General features: G+C 35.7%; 1 protein-coding gene across 2 annotated transcripts in view; it reads right to left on the reverse strand.

Moving 5' to 3' along the window:
- Window positions 1–557: 557 nt before the first annotated feature.
- SMARCA1 (SWI/SNF related, matrix associated, actin dependent regulator of chromatin, subfamily a, member 1) overlaps window positions 558–20612 on the reverse strand; it is a 29439-nt gene continuing 9384 nt past the window's right edge. Inside the window, exons 7-24 of one of the 2 annotated variants that reach the window (XM_061446113.1) lie at window positions 20208–20363; window positions 19829–19960; window positions 19017–19085; window positions 18133–18242; window positions 17219–17445; window positions 16545–16666; window positions 15989–16141; window positions 14481–14613; window positions 13345–13493; window positions 12594–12713; window positions 12148–12258; window positions 11837–11950; window positions 9313–9435; window positions 7352–7484; window positions 6828–6946; window positions 6427–6639; window positions 1712–1822; window positions 558–1031 (exon numbers count right to left, since the gene is read on the reverse strand). In XM_061446113.1, coding sequence (XP_061302097.1) covers window positions 960–1031; window positions 1712–1822; window positions 6427–6639; window positions 6828–6946; window positions 7352–7484; window positions 9313–9435; window positions 11837–11950; window positions 12148–12258; window positions 12594–12713; window positions 13345–13493; window positions 14481–14613; window positions 15989–16141; window positions 16545–16666; window positions 17219–17445; window positions 18133–18242; window positions 19017–19085; window positions 19829–19960; window positions 20208–20363 — 2367 coding nt within the window. In that variant the 3' untranslated portion in view covers window positions 558–959. Of the gene's footprint in view, window positions 1032–1711; window positions 1823–6426; window positions 6640–6827; window positions 6947–7351; window positions 7485–9312; window positions 9436–11836; window positions 11951–12147; window positions 12259–12593; window positions 12714–13344; window positions 13494–14480; window positions 14614–15988; window positions 16142–16544; window positions 16667–17218; window positions 17446–18132; window positions 18243–19016; window positions 19086–19828; window positions 19961–20207; window positions 20364–20612 lie in introns of those variants that run through there. The other variant, XM_061446114.1, reaches the window with a different exon arrangement.

The raw sequence follows: 20612 nt of genomic DNA on the forward strand, positions 1-20612 counted from the left end.
CATCCCTTCATTAAAATAGAAATACTAAAAAGGAGCACACCATAACATATCCCCATTGCTTCTGACTGACATGGTGAATCAAAGGTAAAAGCAGAAAGTTAGCAGAGATAATTAGAGCAACAAAGATCTTTTAGCAGAAGCCAGCACAGCTACCAGCCAGAAGATTCTTTTGTTACTTAAAAAATAAGTTGCTAGTTGACTACTTCTGTTCTTTAGGCATAGGAAAGTTCTCATCTAGAGGTCATTCTGAAAAACACCTCACCCTGTACTTCAGCATGTATGAGCCCAGTAGAAACCACTGACAAAGAAGAAAAAAAAAACCAAGTATTTGCTGGCTTTCCTTCTGAACACTTCAGAGGAAAATGTCAATTTAATGCTGACAGCAAACAAGGATGTCAGTCTAATTAGATTTTTTTGTTCTGTCATGCTCCTGATCCCAAGTACTCCTCTGAAAATAATCTGATCAGTGATGAAGGCACAATTATACAAACCTTAACATTCATTCTAAATGTCGCAATGCAAAACAGGAAGAGAGGGGAGGGAGAACAAAGGTGAAGTATATTTCTCTTCAAATAAGTCAGTTTATTTTCCAACAGCCATATAAATTTAAAATATGAAACAACAATAATACAGCTATAGAATCTAGGTTTTCTTTCAAAGCAGCAGCATATAAAACATATAAAAGCTAAAACCTCAGCACAAGCTTCAGAAAAACAAGGACTGAGTGAATTTTGCCGAAGACATGAAACTCACAAAATACAGTACACAAAAATACTGGAATGCATAAGATATAAAGCTACACATTTTAGGTAAAGAAAGACATTGTAAAGGATACAAATTTTGCAAAAGTAAACTGTGGGATTTGGGGGAGTACCATGATTACAAAGAACTTGGCAATTAATACTCGTAGATGGAGAGAAGAACGTGGCAGTTTTATGTTTAGCATTCAATTTTCAGGTTCATGACTTCACTTTCTTGGCATCTTTTTTTCCAGAGTTTTCAGTAGCCAAGTCTGCTTTTCTCTTCTGTGACTAGAAAATGGGGAAGGGAAAATTTATAAATTCAATTAAATGGTGGCATTATAAAAAAGACAAATAATTTGACATACTTCACTATTCAAAAGGAAGATGAGTGACTCCCTCCAATGTACTACCTATTTCAGCTCAGCTTGGTAGGATGTAATGGAAGGGGAAACAAAAATCTCAGCTTTAGACACTTAATTCCACTTCCCCTTCTATCTTTATGAAATCACTACACGGTCTCAATGGTACAGGTACCACACATACCATGAACTGGATTACAAGATCAGGACCTTGACTTATACACAATTCTGTTCTAAAGATTACAACTCTTTAAAATAAAACCACTTATTTCTTCTTCCAGGAACTACTATATGGGGGAGGAATAATGATCAGATTAAATTAAAGGGAACATATGATGTAATATGCAGGTAGAAAGAGGCCAGTGCTATGTCTTCTTGAAGAGTATTCCTCTGCTAATTAAATGACTGGGGGGGGGGGAGGGGGCAAAAGCCCCAAAATACTATGAATTGAGAATTACCTACATTAAAAACTAGGACAGTTGTGAACAGACAAATATTTCAGTTTAGTCGTTTATACTGAACCAGTCAGTGCCAATTATCTTTTTCCTTTTCTAACAAAATAATTGAACTTCACTCCACTAGAAGTAAAGTAAGTGCTGTTAAACATACTGCTGTAACTTTTGCTCCTCTCTTCTTCTTTTCAGCTCTTTCTTTCTCCTCAATTTCCATGTTTTCTTTTTCTATTAATGATATGAGAGTATTGCAGCGTCTCTGAAACTCCTAAGGAAACAGACATCAAATTCTCTAAATAAATTACGCAGATTATCTCATTTACATAAATATCTTCAAAATTCTTCAATTCCATCATATTTGTGTTTCCCAAACACTTTCAACATTCATGTACTAGTAAGATTAGCTTAGTTATTGTTCATCTGTCTTTACCTTAGTGCAACCTTCTTTATAAACAGGGAGAGATATTTACTACAATATCCAAATTCCTGACAAGAAGTTTTCAGGATTGCCTGTATCTTCCAAACTGACACCCTAAGATCTTTCATCTTGTTTAGACAAAGCAAACTGTAGCCTGCCAGCACGCTATGCCAGATTTTAGTAAAAGAGGTCTCCAAGTACGTCTTTAAAGCAGAAACAAAAGGGAATTTTTCCTAAAAAAAGGAATCCATCTTAAGGAATACTTTTCTGCAGCACAGACTCGCTTCTTGTGATAAGACACTGTAGAGCTCTAAAAACACGGACAGTCTTCAATTATGAATTCACTGTCGTACTTTTAAGTCAAATAGCACCCAAAAGGTAGAAGGCCCTAAATGCTCTTAGCACTTCCAAGATTCCCAAGCCACCTGAAACTGTTTAAATGTCAAAGGGTCATTTATACATTAAAAAATATTTCAGTACTTTCTATGTACATTGAGAACAGTAATTCCATGGGGTTTCTTTGCAACTCAAAGCAGGAAGCTTTCTTCTCACACAAAAAAAGGTAGAAAAATATGCCTTATCTCTATTAAATTCAATGGAGCAATTTCTGAGCAACAAGCTATCCTAGAATTATCTAACAGCATAAATCTTAACCTGCAACTGGTCCATTTGCAATGAAGTGAACAGGTGACCTTTCCTGCTCAGGACTTAGCTCCCATTTCCTCAGCATCTGTAACCTGTATATTGCTTCAACCATCATGTAACATGATGGATAATGATGCAGCCTGCAGACTTTCTTGATCCTGAACGTTATGAAACAGTCACGCATATGACTCATCTTTGAGACATTAATACCCTCAAGCTTAATAACCACATTCCTGTAGTTCTGTGGTTTCCACAGATTCCTCTGCGAAGGGTGCTCCATGGCCTTGGATAAACTCTCTGCAATTCAGAATGGACAGAGAGAATCCTGCCACTGCATAAGTATTTCCTACCATGAAAACCAAATTTCTTCAGGGCATTTTTCTTTACAACTCTCTACTGGAAACCTTGCAGTCTGATATGCACCATTTTGCAAAGAGAGTATTATAAGGAGTCATTCCTACCACACACACGCAAAAGTAACCCCATGCTCCCCCGCCATACAGGTTCAGTCATAACAATTAGCGTGCTATGCTTGTGCCCTGGAAGGTGACAGTCCTGCTGGAGCTAAAATACTTCAGCCAACAACAAGAATGCCAAACCCTCAAATTCCACCCACACAACAGCTTTTAAGATAAAAAGGCAACAAGTCTGAGAATACTTTTCAGTGCAAGTCATCCCAACACACATTGAATCCCCAAACAAATGAGAACCTCTAACCCCAACCCCTACACTCTATAGTTGAAGAGATGGTAAGCAGAAGTAGTAGAGAGAGGATTGTCTGTATGTCAAAAGCACTTCACTTAAATTTGCATACACCGAACTCAAAGACTTAGGAACTGTAGGTGAAGACTGATGATAAGCTGTTCCATAATAACAATCAGCTATAACCTTTCTACCATATGAGAAACTGGTTTGTGTTAAATTCAGACAAGCAATTAATCAGAAAGGACTAAGAAATAACCTTGATTCATTTGCCTAAGGCATTAAGAAAAATCATCCTCCTTCCTGCGGAAAAATACTTGCATAAATACATACATTTATTAAAGTGTACAGGTTCATGGTTAGACAATCCAGATGGAGTACTCCAGAACATCTGCCGTGGACAGAGGATGGGCTCAAAAACAATTTTTCTCTGGAGAATCACAGAAGCAGTTGACAGTAAGATGCGACATGCACACAGGTTTCTTCTACACTTACCATCAGAAAGAATCTGCATGATAAACCCCGCACCGAGCTACTGAAATTTCAATATGGACTGATCCATTCCATTTTATTTCTATAAAAATAGACTTAAGAGTTTAAAATGCTTGGCACCTTTAGAGATGAGATTTTATTTAGTGGGGCCTGCTACTTTTCTCTTTAGGATGGAAAGAGATAAAATGTAATTTGCTCACCCTTCATAGCTATAAAGACTAGTATTGCAATAAATAAGATGGGAGCACTGAACCATCAACTTCTGCATGACTGAAGGCAGAGATGCTGACCTGGGAGTGAAAGTAGTCCTAAGCTCTGTCAACAGGCCCGTATATCCCTGTATTTACACAGGAGTCATTTGTCTTACACTGGGTAGAGTTTGCAGAAAGCAAAATGAGAATGTGCATAATTTATGACTTCAGAAAACAGATACATGATTCACTACTGCCAGAATATTTCGCATTCTTCCTGCAAGGCCAGAAATAAAAGAACATAATGACTAAACCTAAAAAAGCAAACCTCTAGGCCTGGTTAAAAAATTAAAAATATGACCATTTTGGGCACTCTCAATCTCTTTGAAAACTTACATTTTGGGTAAACTATCTGGCTTTGGAATAAATAAATGAAGCAGAATTCTTGTTTTCCAAAGAGAAATATTCAGAAGGAGAAGAAACAGAAACAAGATGGAAGATAAATTAACTAGTTATATGGAACTGAAGAGACATCTAGTGGTTAGTAGAACAAAGTTTTCCCAGAGAGCCTGGTAAGGTCTTTTCAGAATTATTCTGCCATTTCTCCCTTGTTTTATACCAGTTTGACTGAAAATGTGAATTTCAGTATTCTAAGAATTTTTACCCACTTTCACTGAATTTACTATTTATTCCTTTACAAAGATCTGTATTTATACTTGGTTCATTATCCTTGATACCAAGTGACTTTCCAGCACATTTCTGCATAAAAATACCAAACTGGTACAAAAATGGACCCACAGAAATTAATACTTCCACAAATGTCAGGATATTTGAATACATAAAATGCATCAGAGTTTGGCAGTTACAAATTATGAAACCACATGTATCATGACAATACAGGACACTTAAAATTAAATGCACATAGAAAATTATAAATTACTTTAGCTTGATATTTTCATAACATTCAACTGTGTAACAGCAGAAGAAATGAAATATTAATTAATAGAATTTTAAGAGAAAACACAGGCCAGAAGTTTCACTATATCCCCAGTGCCTCAATTTCAAAATTAGACACCACAGAACATATTCCTGCACTTTAGCAGTAATTCCCACCTCCTTTAAAGAAGAAAGTTATATAGAATATAAGGATCTACAAGATTTCAATGGAATATTTAACTCTACTCAACCTAACTATACATCAACTACTATTAAATGTAGAGCTACATTTTGATTTCTAGTACCCATTTCTATAGTTTACTTAAATGGATTCCTCCACAGACAATTTAAAAGAAACTTTCTAACAGACTAAATATTAGAGGTTTCTCTCTTCAAGGACATAATTTAAAAATACAATATTTCTCCAAACAGACATTTTAGCACGTAAAGCCTGTAATTCTAATTGAGGGCTCACTGCTGTACTATCCAGAAGCACTTTAACTGCTGAAATATCAAGCAGAAATTGTAATGTAATGTAATTACAAGTAGCACTGGGAAAAGAAAATATTCCCACCTGTTAAAATACACATTTTAAATACTTCATGTTTTATTTCTTCTTGGTACCATACCCAGAACTCTGAAAGTACATTTTATAAACAAATCCTGAGGCCAGGAAATGAAAGCAGTAAACAATAAGGCACAAAGGTTCTACAACTGTTACACTGAACTACTAGAAAATCCAGATTTGTGTACGAAGTGGCGTTTAAGTTAAGTGATTGCAGCACTGCATTTAATTTGCTTAGAAGACAACGGGGAGAAACTTTAACAGCTGTATAAGGGACAGTGTGCTCAACTCATTTGTATCAGCCAAGAGCAATGTGGTTTTGTATTAAAGCAGACAGAAAAAAAAAATTAAACTTGTATTATATTCTCTAAGTATTAACAAAGTCTTCAGGAAAGCATGAAAAATGTTCAAGCACTTACATGTGATAATCTTTATTCACTACTACAAATTGCTTCAATGATTCTTATATGAATCAGTAATTTCCTCATGCTTTTAGAAATTAACCACCAATATTAGAAAAACAGTATAGAATTCAGATGTTTTCAGTCTTTAATATTGTCAAATAATTCTGAAAAGCAGTCATTTTATGAGACACTGTTTGACAAAAAATTTAGTTTTACAATAAATGTAACAAGGACATTGGTAAGGATAGTCTACCTCTGCATCAATCCCTTTGGGTAACATGGGACCTCATCCTGGCAGGTTTCCTGAGCTGTTTGTTTCAGCTGTATTGTTTGCTGTACTAAGGGAAAAGTTTATTTCATTAAAAACTAGAAATGAGAATAAAAAATGAAGTTATTCTTCCAGCACTTGTTTCTTAGACATCAATATTCTGGTACAAATCCAGATTTTATGTGATGGCATTTTAAAAAATGGAACCAACTACATGATATATTGGCATAATCCATGTAACTGATACCTACCATGGCAGTTCTAGATTTGATAAACCAGTCAAATCTGAACTGAGGAGCATTGCGCACACACTGCCTTAGTTCTTCGTACACGTTTTCTTTGTCAAAGCCCATCTTGTGCAACATGCATATTAAAAATCTGTCTTCCTCTTCTGTGTAGTTTTTCCCTTTGTTTGTTCCATACTGAATACGCAACTGATGAAAAGGTGCTTTATACCTTGCAATCTGAACGCAAAACAAAAACGAGGACTATTAAATACACGATATTACATCAAGGACTTGTTACATATTAGTGCAGATTATTGGTACGTGGCATATGCTATATAAAATGCTAGAACTCCCATCCCCAACTATTCATTTTCTGAAGGACTTTGGAAGGAGTCAGCTGCAAAACAAAAACCTGCAATGATTACTTTGGCATCGAGAGCTTTCTTGATACTGATCCTCCGCTGAATTCTTGCCTCTCCTCGTTCAATTTGAGCCATAATCCTCTCAATGTCCTGTAGTTCATTACAACGTTCCCAGAAAACAGCTAAAAATGCAAAAGATAATTTGTAAAATGTAATTTTTTTTTTGTGTAAATACAAAAAACAAAGACGCAGTTTGTTTGGTACTAGCTAAAATAGCGTATATACTCACAGCATAAAGAAGCATGTTGCCACTATAAGGCAACTTCATGATTCTACAAGACTATGCTGTCAATGTTAATTAACTATGCCAAGTTCTAAATTTTAACTAAGGAGGGATAAAGGCAGCTGAAGATGTATTTATATGCTGCAAATTCAACCTAACAGAATTTCTGCTGAAAAGAACCATCAGCACTTTAAACTGTTATTCTTATACACATCCAAATTCTACATCTTGTAATTTTAAAAGAACATGCAGCAAAATGATGGTGATGCCACGTTAGTAAGAACCATTTCAAAATATCACAAACCTGAATACTCAATGACCTCCTCAGGTGACTTTCCCTCCACCTCACGGGCAATATTGTCTATATCATCACGGCCATATTTCTCATTAGCCTTAATAAACTGGTTAAAGTCTCTCTTATTCCAGTTTGTAAAACCCTGTGAGCAGCAGGAGATCAAGATATTACCAGGTAGAAGGGAAACATTTTGCAAACTTTTTGTCTTATGCATGTACCATTTGCCACAATTGGCAATGCTTCTACAATGGCACATAATTACGGTGGTTAATGGTCTTTCAGGATTTCCATAAACTTGTACTATCCAGGGTTTATTACTGAATCCTTAATAGTCTAAAAAGTCATTTCTGTGCATGACTCCACATGCATTAGTAAGAACTCTTTAGTCTTCTTTCTTTTTAAACTTTTTATGTGGTATTATTCACCAAAGAAACGAGCTCAGTGACAGGTTACTATAATTTTAAGTCACCCTTCAACAGATATAAGCAACAAATGTCTTTTGTGTATAGGGTGCAGCAATGCAAGTGTCATTAGAAGCTCTTAGAGTAGTGCAAGTATCTAAAGCAAGAGCTCCTACTTTGGACATTTACAAACCTTGAACCAGACAAACAGTTGGATGAAAGCATAAGCATGTCAAGAAATGATCTCTAGTCCAAAAAGCTGCATTCAGATGGAAACTCTATAGCACTGTCAAACAGAAGATTTGTTACGTACTGAAGAAATGAATCCAAAACTGAACAACAGTTAAGTGAGATGCAGGGCACAAAAGCATCATCCAAGAATGAGACATTACTATTTAAAGACAGGGAAAGGAGATAACATGAAGAACAAGCAAACAAACAAGAAAATCACATGCCTGAACAGTGATTTGTAGTGCACTGAGTTTCTTTCATCACGAAATACACCTACAAGGAACTGTCAGTTCTCCACCTGAATAGGGTGGAGACGGACTCTTCATTGGGGACTGCAGTGACAGGACAAGGGGTAACGGGTTAAAATTTAAACAGGGGAAGTTTAGGTTGGATATAAGGAGGAAATTCTTTCCTGTTAGGGTGGTGAGGCATTGGAATGGGTTGCCCAGGGAGGTTGTGAATGCTCCATCCCTGCCAGTGTTCAAGACCAGGCTGGATAAGGCCTTGGGTGATATGATTTAGCGTAAGGTGTCCCTGCCCATGGCAGGGGGGTTGGAAGTAGATGATCTTAAGGTTCTTTCCAACCCTAACTACTCTATGATTCTATGAATAAGCTCAATCCACAATCAGCATCTTTACAAGAAGTCAACATACACACAAACTTCTTTTTAATCATTACCAGCAGTACTGACATGCATATCAGCACCAGCTGAAATACTTCCTCCCCTATAAACAGGTGAAATTAATAGTCAAATAGTGACCTTGCAGATTTCCTCACCAGGTACACTACCCCCAGTCCTTTTACAGGAAATATGCCAAATCAGAAAACCCTGTTACTTCGAGACACAGCCTTCTCCTTAACGTTTAGCTTTTAATAAGCTTACTCATCAGGATAACAGTTCAAAAAGCCAAGAAACTAGTATAAAAGGAACATGTCTAACATCCCAACTAGTACAGAATTAATGGATATGACGTGTCTTATGCATCTGTGTAAATAAAGTACATGCTTTAAAGTACAGAGAGGCTTGACCTCTCTGATTAAAACCCTTTTTGATAGAAAACATGCAAGGTAGATATGCATAGGAGAAACCCAGTAAGTGGATCCGCTATACAAGTCCTTGCCTCAGAAATCTTGCAGACGTTCAAGGAAATAGTATGTGAATAAGAAACTTGTTCAAGGACAGGAAAGGTCCCTCAAAGCAAAACCAAGCAAAATCATTACATTTCTTCCTTCCGTAGCATCAGTGTAGCTTTCCTGTGCATATTTATCATTATTAATATTTATACTCCATAGTATTAAAAACATAAGATGGAATACTTCAGCTGTTTTTATTTTACCTGTGTAAGAAGCTTTTCTTTCTCTTCAGTTTCCTCAGTATTCAGAGGCATAGACTCATCTATTTTCTTTTGTTCCTCCTTTTGTACCTGAGCTGCATTTGGGAGGTCAGGATTCCTGGGGACCTAAAACCAGGGGATCAATAAGCAATAATGCCGTAACAGTATTAAAGAGACCATGCACTTTTATGTCAACCTTGGTTTACAATTTATAAGCACATTAGATCTGATACCATCCATACCCACTAAGCATTTGTTGTTACAGAATAAAATGGAACAAAACAAAACCAGCACCCCACACTTTGGCTACCCTGAAGAAACCAAACCACCATAAAAGTATTTAGTTACAAAACTGTTCAAAATTGAAAATATCCTCCAAGAGTATCAAATACTGTCATTTATTTATGCTTGCTCCTTCTTGTCTCACAAGTTTCATCTTACTCACCTATAAGTAACAGAAGGGTCTTATTTATTTTTCTTTAAGAAACTTCAGTGAGAAACACTATATAATACATGTAAACGATATTAAATACTATTAAATATTAAGCACTGATCTGTACAGGTTACCAAATTGTTTTACCTAGATTCAGACCTAGTTGCTTTAACCCCTCCTGCCAAAAGTAGGACTAGATTTTGTCAAACATATGTTATAATTTTGTTACACCCTGTATCCCCCACTTCTACGCATCATAACTTAGGGAAATTGTGAGCAGCAGAGCCTCACCTAGTGTCAGCCATCACAGCTCGCTGATTTCAGTATGACTTTTCATTAACTAAGGATCTGCTCTCTTACATCCAACACCTTATAATTTATAACTACAGTGAAATACTAAGTTCTGACAGGTTTACTATAAAGCTACACACACTGCCAAAGGACGGAGCAGAGAAACACCATGTAGACAAGGCCTACCAACATTTTATCTGTCCCTCTCCACACTGGCACCAATTTAGTATTTGTGACCTTTAAACCATGTACTGCAATTCCATGGCACATAGCAGCAAACAAGTCAGAAAGCAGTAACCAGTTAAGATTTTGTAGACCTTAGGTATTTCTGCAGCAAAAGGCAAAGGAAGTTACAAGCTGGTTTTAATATCTGGCTAAGAACTTTCTTGGCTTGCGTGGTTCAAGTTAACCCTGACACATAAAGCTTGGCTTTTACCTATTTGATACCTTCTGATGTTGCTTATGGCAGTCTTCAGTTTTAATAAACTCTCTTCGGATGGAAAGCTATACTTCTGTTTCAAAGCAGAAAAAACTTAATCACATTTATCTCTTCCACCACCATTGAACAGTCATACTAAGTTTTTAAGATAGCAAGTATTCAGGTTTGACCTATCTAGTTGGACAGATTTCATTAACAGGACTGAAACACCTCTCTCTTTACAGGCATGCTCTCAACATTACCAATTCCCTCAGCCTTATTTGTTGAAGTATTAATTGAATAATTTCTTTCCCTAAGCTAATTACACTTCCTTTAATTCTTATTATCTTAATTCTACTCTGCCATCCACATAAAGTTCTTCTTGCTTCAAACTAGATTCCTAAGACAGCTTCTGCTTTTCCTTAAAAATTTATTTTGCTAATATTAATTCTACTCTTTGGCAACACCAATTTCCTATCTGTTGCTTCATATGACAAGTTTACGTTCTCCAACACATTTTATACGTGACTTCTTGCTGCAATCTGCCAAGAAACATGAGGCTTTTCAAACTAAGTTACATGTCTGCAAGTAGGGGATCCATTTGATTTACTCAGCCAATACTGGCACAAGTAATGAAAAGCAACATCAAAACAGAATCTTGTGTTCAGTGCTTGTCCAGTATGTCAGCAGGAAAGCAGAAGAAATTTAGCTAAGGCACAGTAGGAAGAGTTAAATAAGGTAAGTCTGTCGTCTCATTTTCTTTTTAGAGTAGTAATACATTCAGACTTCTCCACACTTTCTAACATTTTATCCCAGCAAAACGCAAGGAAAATTGCTGTCACTTTACTTACCTTCATATCAACATAAAGTCAACTCCAATATTACTTTAAGCTACTTCCTGCCTTTCTGCACAAGATATACAAAAGCTCTAACACAAAGAAAAAAAAAAAAAAATCATATCCTGGAAAGCGATCTTGTATTTGCCAAAAATCATTTTTCCCCCTTAGACCTCACCTCACACTTCTGGTTTTGAGAAGAAGTATATGAAGCATCAGAACTGTCACTTTTTTCTACCCTATTTCCTTGCCAGGAACCCACCAGAAAACATAAAGCTACACAGATATGAAGTTTTTAATGAAGGAAGGAATTGCAGATTATTTTTTACTGTTCCACTGCAGAAAAGAAACAGGAGAATGGGGGTTTTAAGCTATTTCCTTCACAAAGAGAAGCACATTGCAAAAAATAAGACCAGAATAATACATATTTTTCAGCTGCTGTCTCACTGACTTCATTTAGCTACTGTCAGGGTTGCAGTAAATCCATAAAGAATACAAATACATTTCACTAATTTGAAGAGGGGGAAAAAAACAAACCAGAAGCATTACCTTATATCCTATAGTCTTACGATAATACAGAATTTCTTTTTCCAGAAGTTCAAATAACCGTGGTGGAAAAAACTGGAAATCCTGAATATTTGGTTGTTTTGGAGGTCGAGGAGCCTTCAAAAATACATTAACAATATATGTTTGATTTCTGTGCAATTAAACTGCCAAAATTCAGCAGCATTGGCAACCTATCCCTTTGTAAATACATGCATTTTATTACCAGCACAGGGTGAAGGCTGGGGATGCAACACAGGAGAGAAGAAGAGCAGAAGACCAATATAAAATGCTGTCTATACTTGCCAACTTCTTACCTTTGGGACTTTGGGCTCGCTGACTCGTAGGGCTTCTCTGAAATATGCATCGACTGCATAATTAGCTTTGCGTTCTCGTTTGGGAGGCTCTATCCATTCCATCATGCTTAGCTACATGCAGTATAGAATAAAAAAAGTAAAGTAACTGTATGCTTTCCTAAAGTCACAAAAATAATGACCAATGTGGCACTGCAAAACAGAAACAGATTTTTGCACAGCAAATCTAATCGTTGTGCTCAATTTGGATACTATAAGAGCTCAAAAATAAGCCAGCAATTATACCCGATTATAACATGTATTAAATTTAACGAAAATTCAGAATATTGATGATTCTGCAGAGCCAAGAGAATTTTTCAGTAGCTCTAACCTTTAGAGCCATAAAATTTCTACTGTGGCCTTTATGCTTGACTCTAACCTCATCTTAAAAGACTTTGGGAAAAAATTACCTTTTGTTTCTCTCTATAATCTTCACCTTCGAAGTTGTATAAACTCATTTCTGTGTCCATAGTGAAATTTCGTAAGGAGCTCTCTCCCATTTTCTGCAATCGTTCATTCATTTCAGCTGTCTAGAAGCACAAGAAGATACTTTCAGGCTCACTCAAGCCAGGCTCTTCTGAAAAAAAATCAGCTTGCAGCATTATTAAAACATTCCTAGTGTCTTTTTCCAATTCAAACTTTTCTTTACATTTTTCTTTTAGCAAGAGACACCCATGACACTTTTCAATTTTGAACAATCTGACTCCAAGACTTTCCATTAAACTAAATTTATTATGCAGGAATGTAGCCCTACAACTGCATCACTTAACTTTTACATTTAAATTCAATTTATGCCCAACTCTTTGGAACTGAAATGGCAGTTCGTTTTTCCATACAGCTACCTATTCCCTAATAAAGTTCCGTACAGGTTTTGAGTACATTTAGACACGAATTACGTCACTTATTGCTGGCATAAAATTAACATCTTTTTTAAAGACCATGAAACAAACAGCGCCTGAGATGCGGTGCACCCAGTCTGAAATAATTATAACTCACTCATTCTACTCTTCAAAATTTTCATAAGCCATAAAATATTTATGAACAATAAAGTAATAATCAGGCATAAAATATATTTACATAACCAGATTTCGTTTCTATTTTGTGCACATATATATTTAATGTTTGACACCCTTCAAATTCCATATGGAACTGTTCTCTAACCTTCTTTTCACCTCTTTCTAAAATAGTGTTTATATCTTCTTCTGTCAGCTCACTATCTTTGGAAGCAAAAACATGCGTGGCTCCATGCCGGATCATCTGCAGCATTTCATCTTTCGCCAGTTTGTTGGATTGCTGGTCTATGAGCCTTCCTAAAATTAGAAGAAACATATTGAAAGTTACAATACAAGAGTTCGAGCAGGACCATGCAAGCAGTAGAATTTTTTTTTAGTTCACTGGCAAAACAAGAAAGGAAAATCATAAGAACCATACAGGCAAAAAAAATTAATTTCACTTTAGCTGAAAACAGCCAGAAATCAGGAACTTGAGCGGAAATAAATAAAATAAATAAAAACTAAAAATAAAATTAAAAAGCAAAGAGAAAACCCAATGAAACTTTAGATTAAGATGTAACAAAGGATGTTTCATATTCAGATGATCCAAATTTTATGTTTAAGATTTTATTCTTACAAGCTTAGCTGAACTTTTAAAATCAAACCCTTATTTCAAGCTGAAAACTGACAAAGTATTCTGTAGTAACCACTAAGAACTGCTACAGTCACTTCACTGATTACAACCCAAATCTCTGCATATTCTTCCCAAAATTCTAGTTTCTGTCCCAAAAAATTCACTTCTTATCTCTTCAACAAACACCAATATTTTGATCAGCATCCTTACAATAGCACATCTTTTTGGAAATACAACCAACCTTCAAAACTCAGCTTGAAAACCTTAAGTTTTTGTGAAACTATTTTTCCAAGAGCTTCTAAACAAAGACACACAAAGTAGCTTTTATATTCAATAAATTCAGATGTAATTATTTTTAGCTGTCAAACAATATCTTTTTTTTCTTTTTTAGCATATCCCAAGTATCATCTATTCAGCTGTAGTTTGCTTTCCTCATTTAGAGTTTTCGTGTAAGTCTATGCCCATGTTATTTAGGCAAACATTTTTTTTTCAACATTTTCAGCTGAACAAGTGCATAACTTACACATTATAGTTTCTTTAGTTGATTGAGTGTACTGCTATTATACACAAGGCCTGCATTCTCTCATACTGTACATTTGTACAGTTAGTTAACCCATACTTTCAGGGATTGAACAACTGTGTTGCAGACAAACATATATAGCAGTTGATACCTTGTTGTATAACTATAGAGTCCAGCCTCAGTTTTATTTCAGCTCTTTCTACAATCCTCTCTTCAACAGTATTATCAGTGATTAGTCGAAACACCCGTACTGGTTTCTTTTGACCAATACGATGCGCACGATCCTAACAAACATAAATCAATGAGTGTTCAGCAACAAAAACTCACAAGCAATAGACAGTTAGCTTGCAGAAACAACAGACTGAAACTAGCATAGATTTCTTGGTTCCTTGCTTATTCAAAAGTATATGAAAATGTAAAACCAGTATAGCAATATTTACTTATATCTGGCTATTACACCTTTTAAGTTTAGGTAATTCAATAGCAATAAACACATCTATCTCATTGTAAATGAACACGACTGAATGTCTGTCTAGACTGCAGCTGGGAAAGTGGAAATACAGCAGTATATATACACAAACATCTGCCCTGCTTTCAAACTCCTTCTCCCACTTGACATAAGTACTGAAACTTTTACATCCCTAGCCTGAGCATATGAATTCCATGGGCAAAGTCCATGCAGCCACAGCTTCAATACTGTAGTTGTCCCAAGCTAACTACAGTGAAGCATCAATACACAGTTCATAGAGCTCATGTACAATACACAGCAAATGAAGTCATACAACCAACATGCTATATTTATTCGTAACAAAACTTGTGTTTATTCTCTCTGGAAAACATGAATATTATTTTGTCCTCTTAAATAAAAAAAAGTTAAACTGGCCTTCAAGCTTGTTGGTACGAGGATTTTCTGACTGTCTTTATGACTCATGTCATTAAATCTTTTACTGCTCTGCATAATATTCTTTTCTTCCTGAAAATCCTACTAAAGCTCACAAATCACACTCATCAGTCTCCAGGAAGTCAACGTGCATATCAAAATTTACTCACAGTAAATACCTGATGTGTTCAAGCTCATTAAAGCAATCAAAAAACCCCCACAACAATAAAACAAATACCCTGACCCCCAATCATGCAAGAATGATCATGTGATATTATTCCACATGAAAAATCATAGACTTGATTTTTTGATATTCAGCACTTGGAAACAGAATTTAGTATGTGTAACCCAAAGACAATGTGCTGTGTTTTTTTTCCCCCTGGTATCATCACCAAATGATTTTACACTCACGCAGAAACAAGGTGGATTGCAAAAGCAAAAGGGAGGAATAAAAAGCTGCATGCTTTTAATTCTTTGCTATTATTAACAGCCCTCTGTTCTTTGTTTACTGTTGTCTCCTGGAAATGCAAAATTAAGAGTAATTCTACAGCTAAATAATATTGATACAGCATTTCGACAAAGTAATCTTACTCAATCATAAAATAAAGACATTTATAGAGAAAAATCTACAGTTTCTTCCGCAATTCTGTTCATGCACTGTTTATTCCGTTCCTTAGTTTCCTGGTAGTTAATACAAAATGAACAACAAAAAATCCAAGTTCTGCAGACACACAAGATAGAACAACCTTAAATAAATGCATGTTATGGAGTTAACTCACCATGGCCTGCAGATCTACTTGAGGATTCCAATCTGAATCATAGAGAATAACCACATCAGCAGTTGCCAAATTAATTCCAAGGCCTCCAGCTCTGGTACTCAGCATGAAAATGAATTTACTGCTGTTGGGAGCATTAAATGTGTCTATTGCTTCCTAACAAAGATAAATAAATAAATAAAAGATCATTGAAGCATCACAGTTTTCAAACAAGCTTCCAATATGCTGGTGGCTTTTCAATGAAATTTCTTGAAGTTTATAGAATTTTCATACCAAAACCAGTTTTCTACAGAAGTAAGAAACTGTAAGTTTGTACAGGTGGAAAAAAAGTCCATTCCAAGTCCACAAAATTACATTTTTCATTTAGCTGAGAAATGAATGAAGCCTACTTTACGGCGGACTTTGGTTAATAAAAACATACCCGTATCAGCCTTCCGAAACTGTAGCATTTTTGTTTTACTTTGAACAATCATGTAGCTACTTACACATATGTAAATAACTTCTTAATAACCTAACACATAAACCAAAGACATTTCTTGTTTATATACAACTTTCTCACCTCTCTTTCTTCATGTGGCGTCTGTCCATCCAGCCGGCAGTACTCGTAACCACGCCACATGCAATAGTCTTCCAAAATATCCAGTAAGCGAGTCATCTGACTGAAAAGTAGAACTCTGGAACCTGACAGAACACCACAGAAGATTTTATGATTGGTTTTATGTTTTCACATTGATCTTAACACACAGCCTACCATAGAGCGCGAGTAAAAATGTATGTGAAATATTCTGTACTATATCTAACTTACTCAAATCCGTCTTTCTTCCACAGAGTTACTTTACTGGTATTGATTTAACTTCAGGTTATTTGATAATTAATACAGAAGAAAAACACAGCTGAAGAAACAGTAACACTTAAAACCATGGTAAGATAATTAACTGGCAACTGAAGCACACAAGCTAATCCTCTCATCAGAAATTTTCTTGAAGACAGCAAAAGCGAGGCTCTGCTCTTCCTTTCCTACTGCTTCTCCATGTTTTTAGTCTTACTCATCATTCCTGTAAGACCTCTTTCCTTCCATCTGTTCAGATGTACAGAAAAACGATTATCACCTTGAACCTCACTGACAGTAATGAATATATGCCCTGGAGTCCAAACAAGAATAAGTCTATGTTTAAAAGGTAGTTTTACTTACAACGAGCATTCAAATCACTGCTGTTCATAAATGGTACTCACCTTGCTCTCTGAGTTTTGCCAGCAGTTTATCCAGAACTAACATTTTACCACTGTTAGTGATGAGATGTGTGTCAGTGGTGTAAGGAGGGCCCGGCTCAGCACCATCAAATAGGTAAGGATGGTTACAGCATTTCCGCAGCTGCATCAGAATATTCAGCAGACGCATCTTATCCATTTTCCCAGCTGAATTCAGGATATCAATGTCTTTCATCAGGATCCTTGTATACCTGAAGTTTTACAGGCAATTTTGAACAACTCTCAGTTTGTATTTGGTATTTAAAACATGAATAAAACCCTGCAATAACTCAGTTACTTATTTCTGGATGTGGGAGTTTCACTTATAATAATGAACTATACTATTATGAAACTTCGTGAAAATGTCTGGCCAATAATAAGGATTTATAAATCCATATACACGAAAGACAATTTGTCTGTGAATGACAATGGCTTGTCATTTACTATGTTATCTTACACTTCCATTGTAGGACTACAAAGTAGATTAAATATATCATTTGACTGAAGCTGCTAAATTGACCTGGCTCCTTTTCTCACATCTCTTCTGGGTTTGTGGCTCCTCAAGATTTTATTTTAATTTCAACTCAGACTTTTACTGGTGCATACATACTTGGAACGATGGAGGAAAACTTAGTAGGCACATGTTCTTTCAAATTAAATTAAGGAAGGAAAAGAAGTTTCTGCTTTCTTCCTCCCAACCCCTTTCATTACCCTTCCTGAGCTCTTCGTAACTCGTGCATCTTTAAAAAGAAGCCCCAAAGACACCTATAAATAGACTTCTCCATCTGACTGTCTTAACATGCAACTAAAAGGAGAAAAAAAAACAAGAAGTCAGTGTCAAGAGCTGTAGTGTTCTTTCACAGAAAACAATCTTACTTTGCAGGATGTAAAGAACTTACCATTCCCTCTGCATTTTGCTGAGCCCAAGATAAATTTTTACTTCCTTCTTTGGAGGCAAACTCTTTTCTACTTCAGCTTTTATGCGACGTAATAAAAATGGCTTCAAAACCTACATAAATTAAGAGGGTTTCCAAAGATAAATTTACAAAAGTGATTGCCTCAAATACAAAATGAACAGATTCAGTTATCTGATATTTATTCAGAACTATCAGCAACTCTTGTCATGGTGACTCCTTCAGGAAAATTCTGCTGAATTCTGCAAAATAAAGCTGTTCACTAATAGGCTAAGCTCACACATAAGTAACACTACATAATGAGTGCCATATTCATTCTAAGAAAGGGCCAAACCCATGAGCTTATAAAATCTACTTACTACCTTTTAACATAAGCTGCTTCATTTTCATCAGCAGTATACACAAAATTCATAGTTCAAAGATAAGGCATGTATGTTGTATTTCCACCTGATTTGATTTGTTACTGTATGAGGAAAAATATCTTTTATCTCATGCACAGTAAAACGAAGGTAAAGGTATGGCTTTTTTCAGGCTAGCACGACACGTGTATCAATATCTTGTTCTCAGTAAATAAATGGTTTCAAAAAGATGCCAAAATTCTTCATTTTCACATTTTAAATATAAATTTTGTCTGCTTCAAACAAATGTTGCAAAACATATGTTTTGTAACAAACCTAATGTCACAAAAAGCATCTGTAACAGTGAATTCCAATATTTAATTCATGAAAATTCTGCCAGGCATTTCTGTAACTAAATACCTTCATATTCATCTTCTCAACTTGGAGATGAAGGGAGAAATAATCTGTTGGGGGTTCTTTTTACACTGAGTATGCTATTGACAACATGTGATTACAGCTTTAATTACTTACAGCATGAAGTCTTTCCACAAGTTTCTGATCACCAAGACAATTTTTAGTGTCGAACCATGAGTCAAAATCCTGTAGTGAGAAATGGCACAATTGTATGAACAGTTTATCATCTGTAGTTTTAACAGACTCATATTGCCTCTCTCTCACTCCAGCTGAGTGGTGTCAATCTTCAGACAAATGACTTCTACAACTGAAAGAAATTCTGTGCCAGCTCCCCATCATGCTGTAACTTTCAAAGCAGCTGAGTAACTCCACAGACAAAAGTACTACTACCCTGCTTAATTTACAATGGCTTTCCATGCTCATCACTGCAGTGTCCAAGTTCTTCTCGTTAATAATTGTGTAATGATGTGGCAAGAAGGAAAAAAAAAACAAAAACAGAATCTTTAAATAAAAGAGATGGACAAAGCAAAACCAAGAGAAGCAAGCAGTACAAGAAACATTAATGGTAACAGAGAAGAAAGATTACTTGAATTCTAAATGAAAAAAAAAGGCTTATGCATATTTGGATGCTTCATATTCTTCATTCTGCATTGCCTTCACAAATTTTGTTCCACTTTAAATAGTTCAAGAATTATGCAAAGTATTAAATTTGCTATTATTTGTGTGAGACATCGGCACTAACAGAATGCACTGTTTCAACTAAGTAGAGCAAAAAAGTACTCTACAGTTAGGTAAGCCACAGAGCTTCTACTGAATCCAGGTCTTTCACATTACATCTCTTACAAGGCTGGTCTTTCTTCTCTTCTGCAGATAGCAGCCTGGGAATCAAAATAACAAGAACAAAACAGTAATTCCAAACCTCAACTTACATCTGCAGAATTGAAGACATCAGGTAAAAGAAAATTGAGCAATGCCCACAGTTCGTGGAGGTTATTCTGTAAAGGAGTTCCTGTAAGCAGCAATCGATTTGTTGTCTTGAACTCACGTACTATCTCTGACAGCTAGAAATACAACAAATATTTATCATCATCACGTACACTTAAGCACAATTAACTTTGTCAGTTTCTGAGACTTGAAACAGTATCAGCTAAATTTAAAGACAGTGAGTTACCTACAAAATGCACGTTTACCACCCAACAGTTTACCACTTACATTTGAGAAAACTCCACACCTAACAAAATCTGCTCAAATGAGGTGGAAACTTTTGTGTCAAATTATCTTCAACATAGCAAATAATTCTGAACTTACTTTTGACTTCTCATTCTTTATTCTGTGGGCTTCATCAATTACCAAGTACCTCCAGTTAAATTTTTTGAAGACAGATTTCTCTTTAATCACCATTTCATATGATGTAACACAAACATCCCATTCACCAGGCATCATAACATCACGGATAAAAGCAGCCTAAAGCAGAACAATGGAATTAATAAACATTTATAAATATCATCAACTTATATGTAATTCAGTGAATCCAATTTCTACCAATATTACTAATTCACTAAGCTAGCACTCAGAAGATGACTCTGAAACATCCTTTCAGTAACTGAAAGTTACTGTAACAAAAGCCTTCAATTCTTTGTACTTTAAGGCACAGACAGAGCATCAGCTGGGGTTACAAAACACTTATTTTCTCCTATTCAAAATTAAGTATTT

The sequence above is a fragment of the Pezoporus flaviventris genome, unplaced genomic scaffold, assembly GCF_033815535.1.
Source record: "Pezoporus flaviventris isolate CSIRO_AGI_PZ_B2104156 unplaced genomic scaffold, CSIRO_AGI_Pfla_v1 ptg000005l, whole genome shotgun sequence".
In the NCBI taxonomy this organism is placed as follows: Eukaryota; Metazoa; Chordata; class Aves; order Psittaciformes; family Psittacidae; genus Pezoporus; species Pezoporus flaviventris.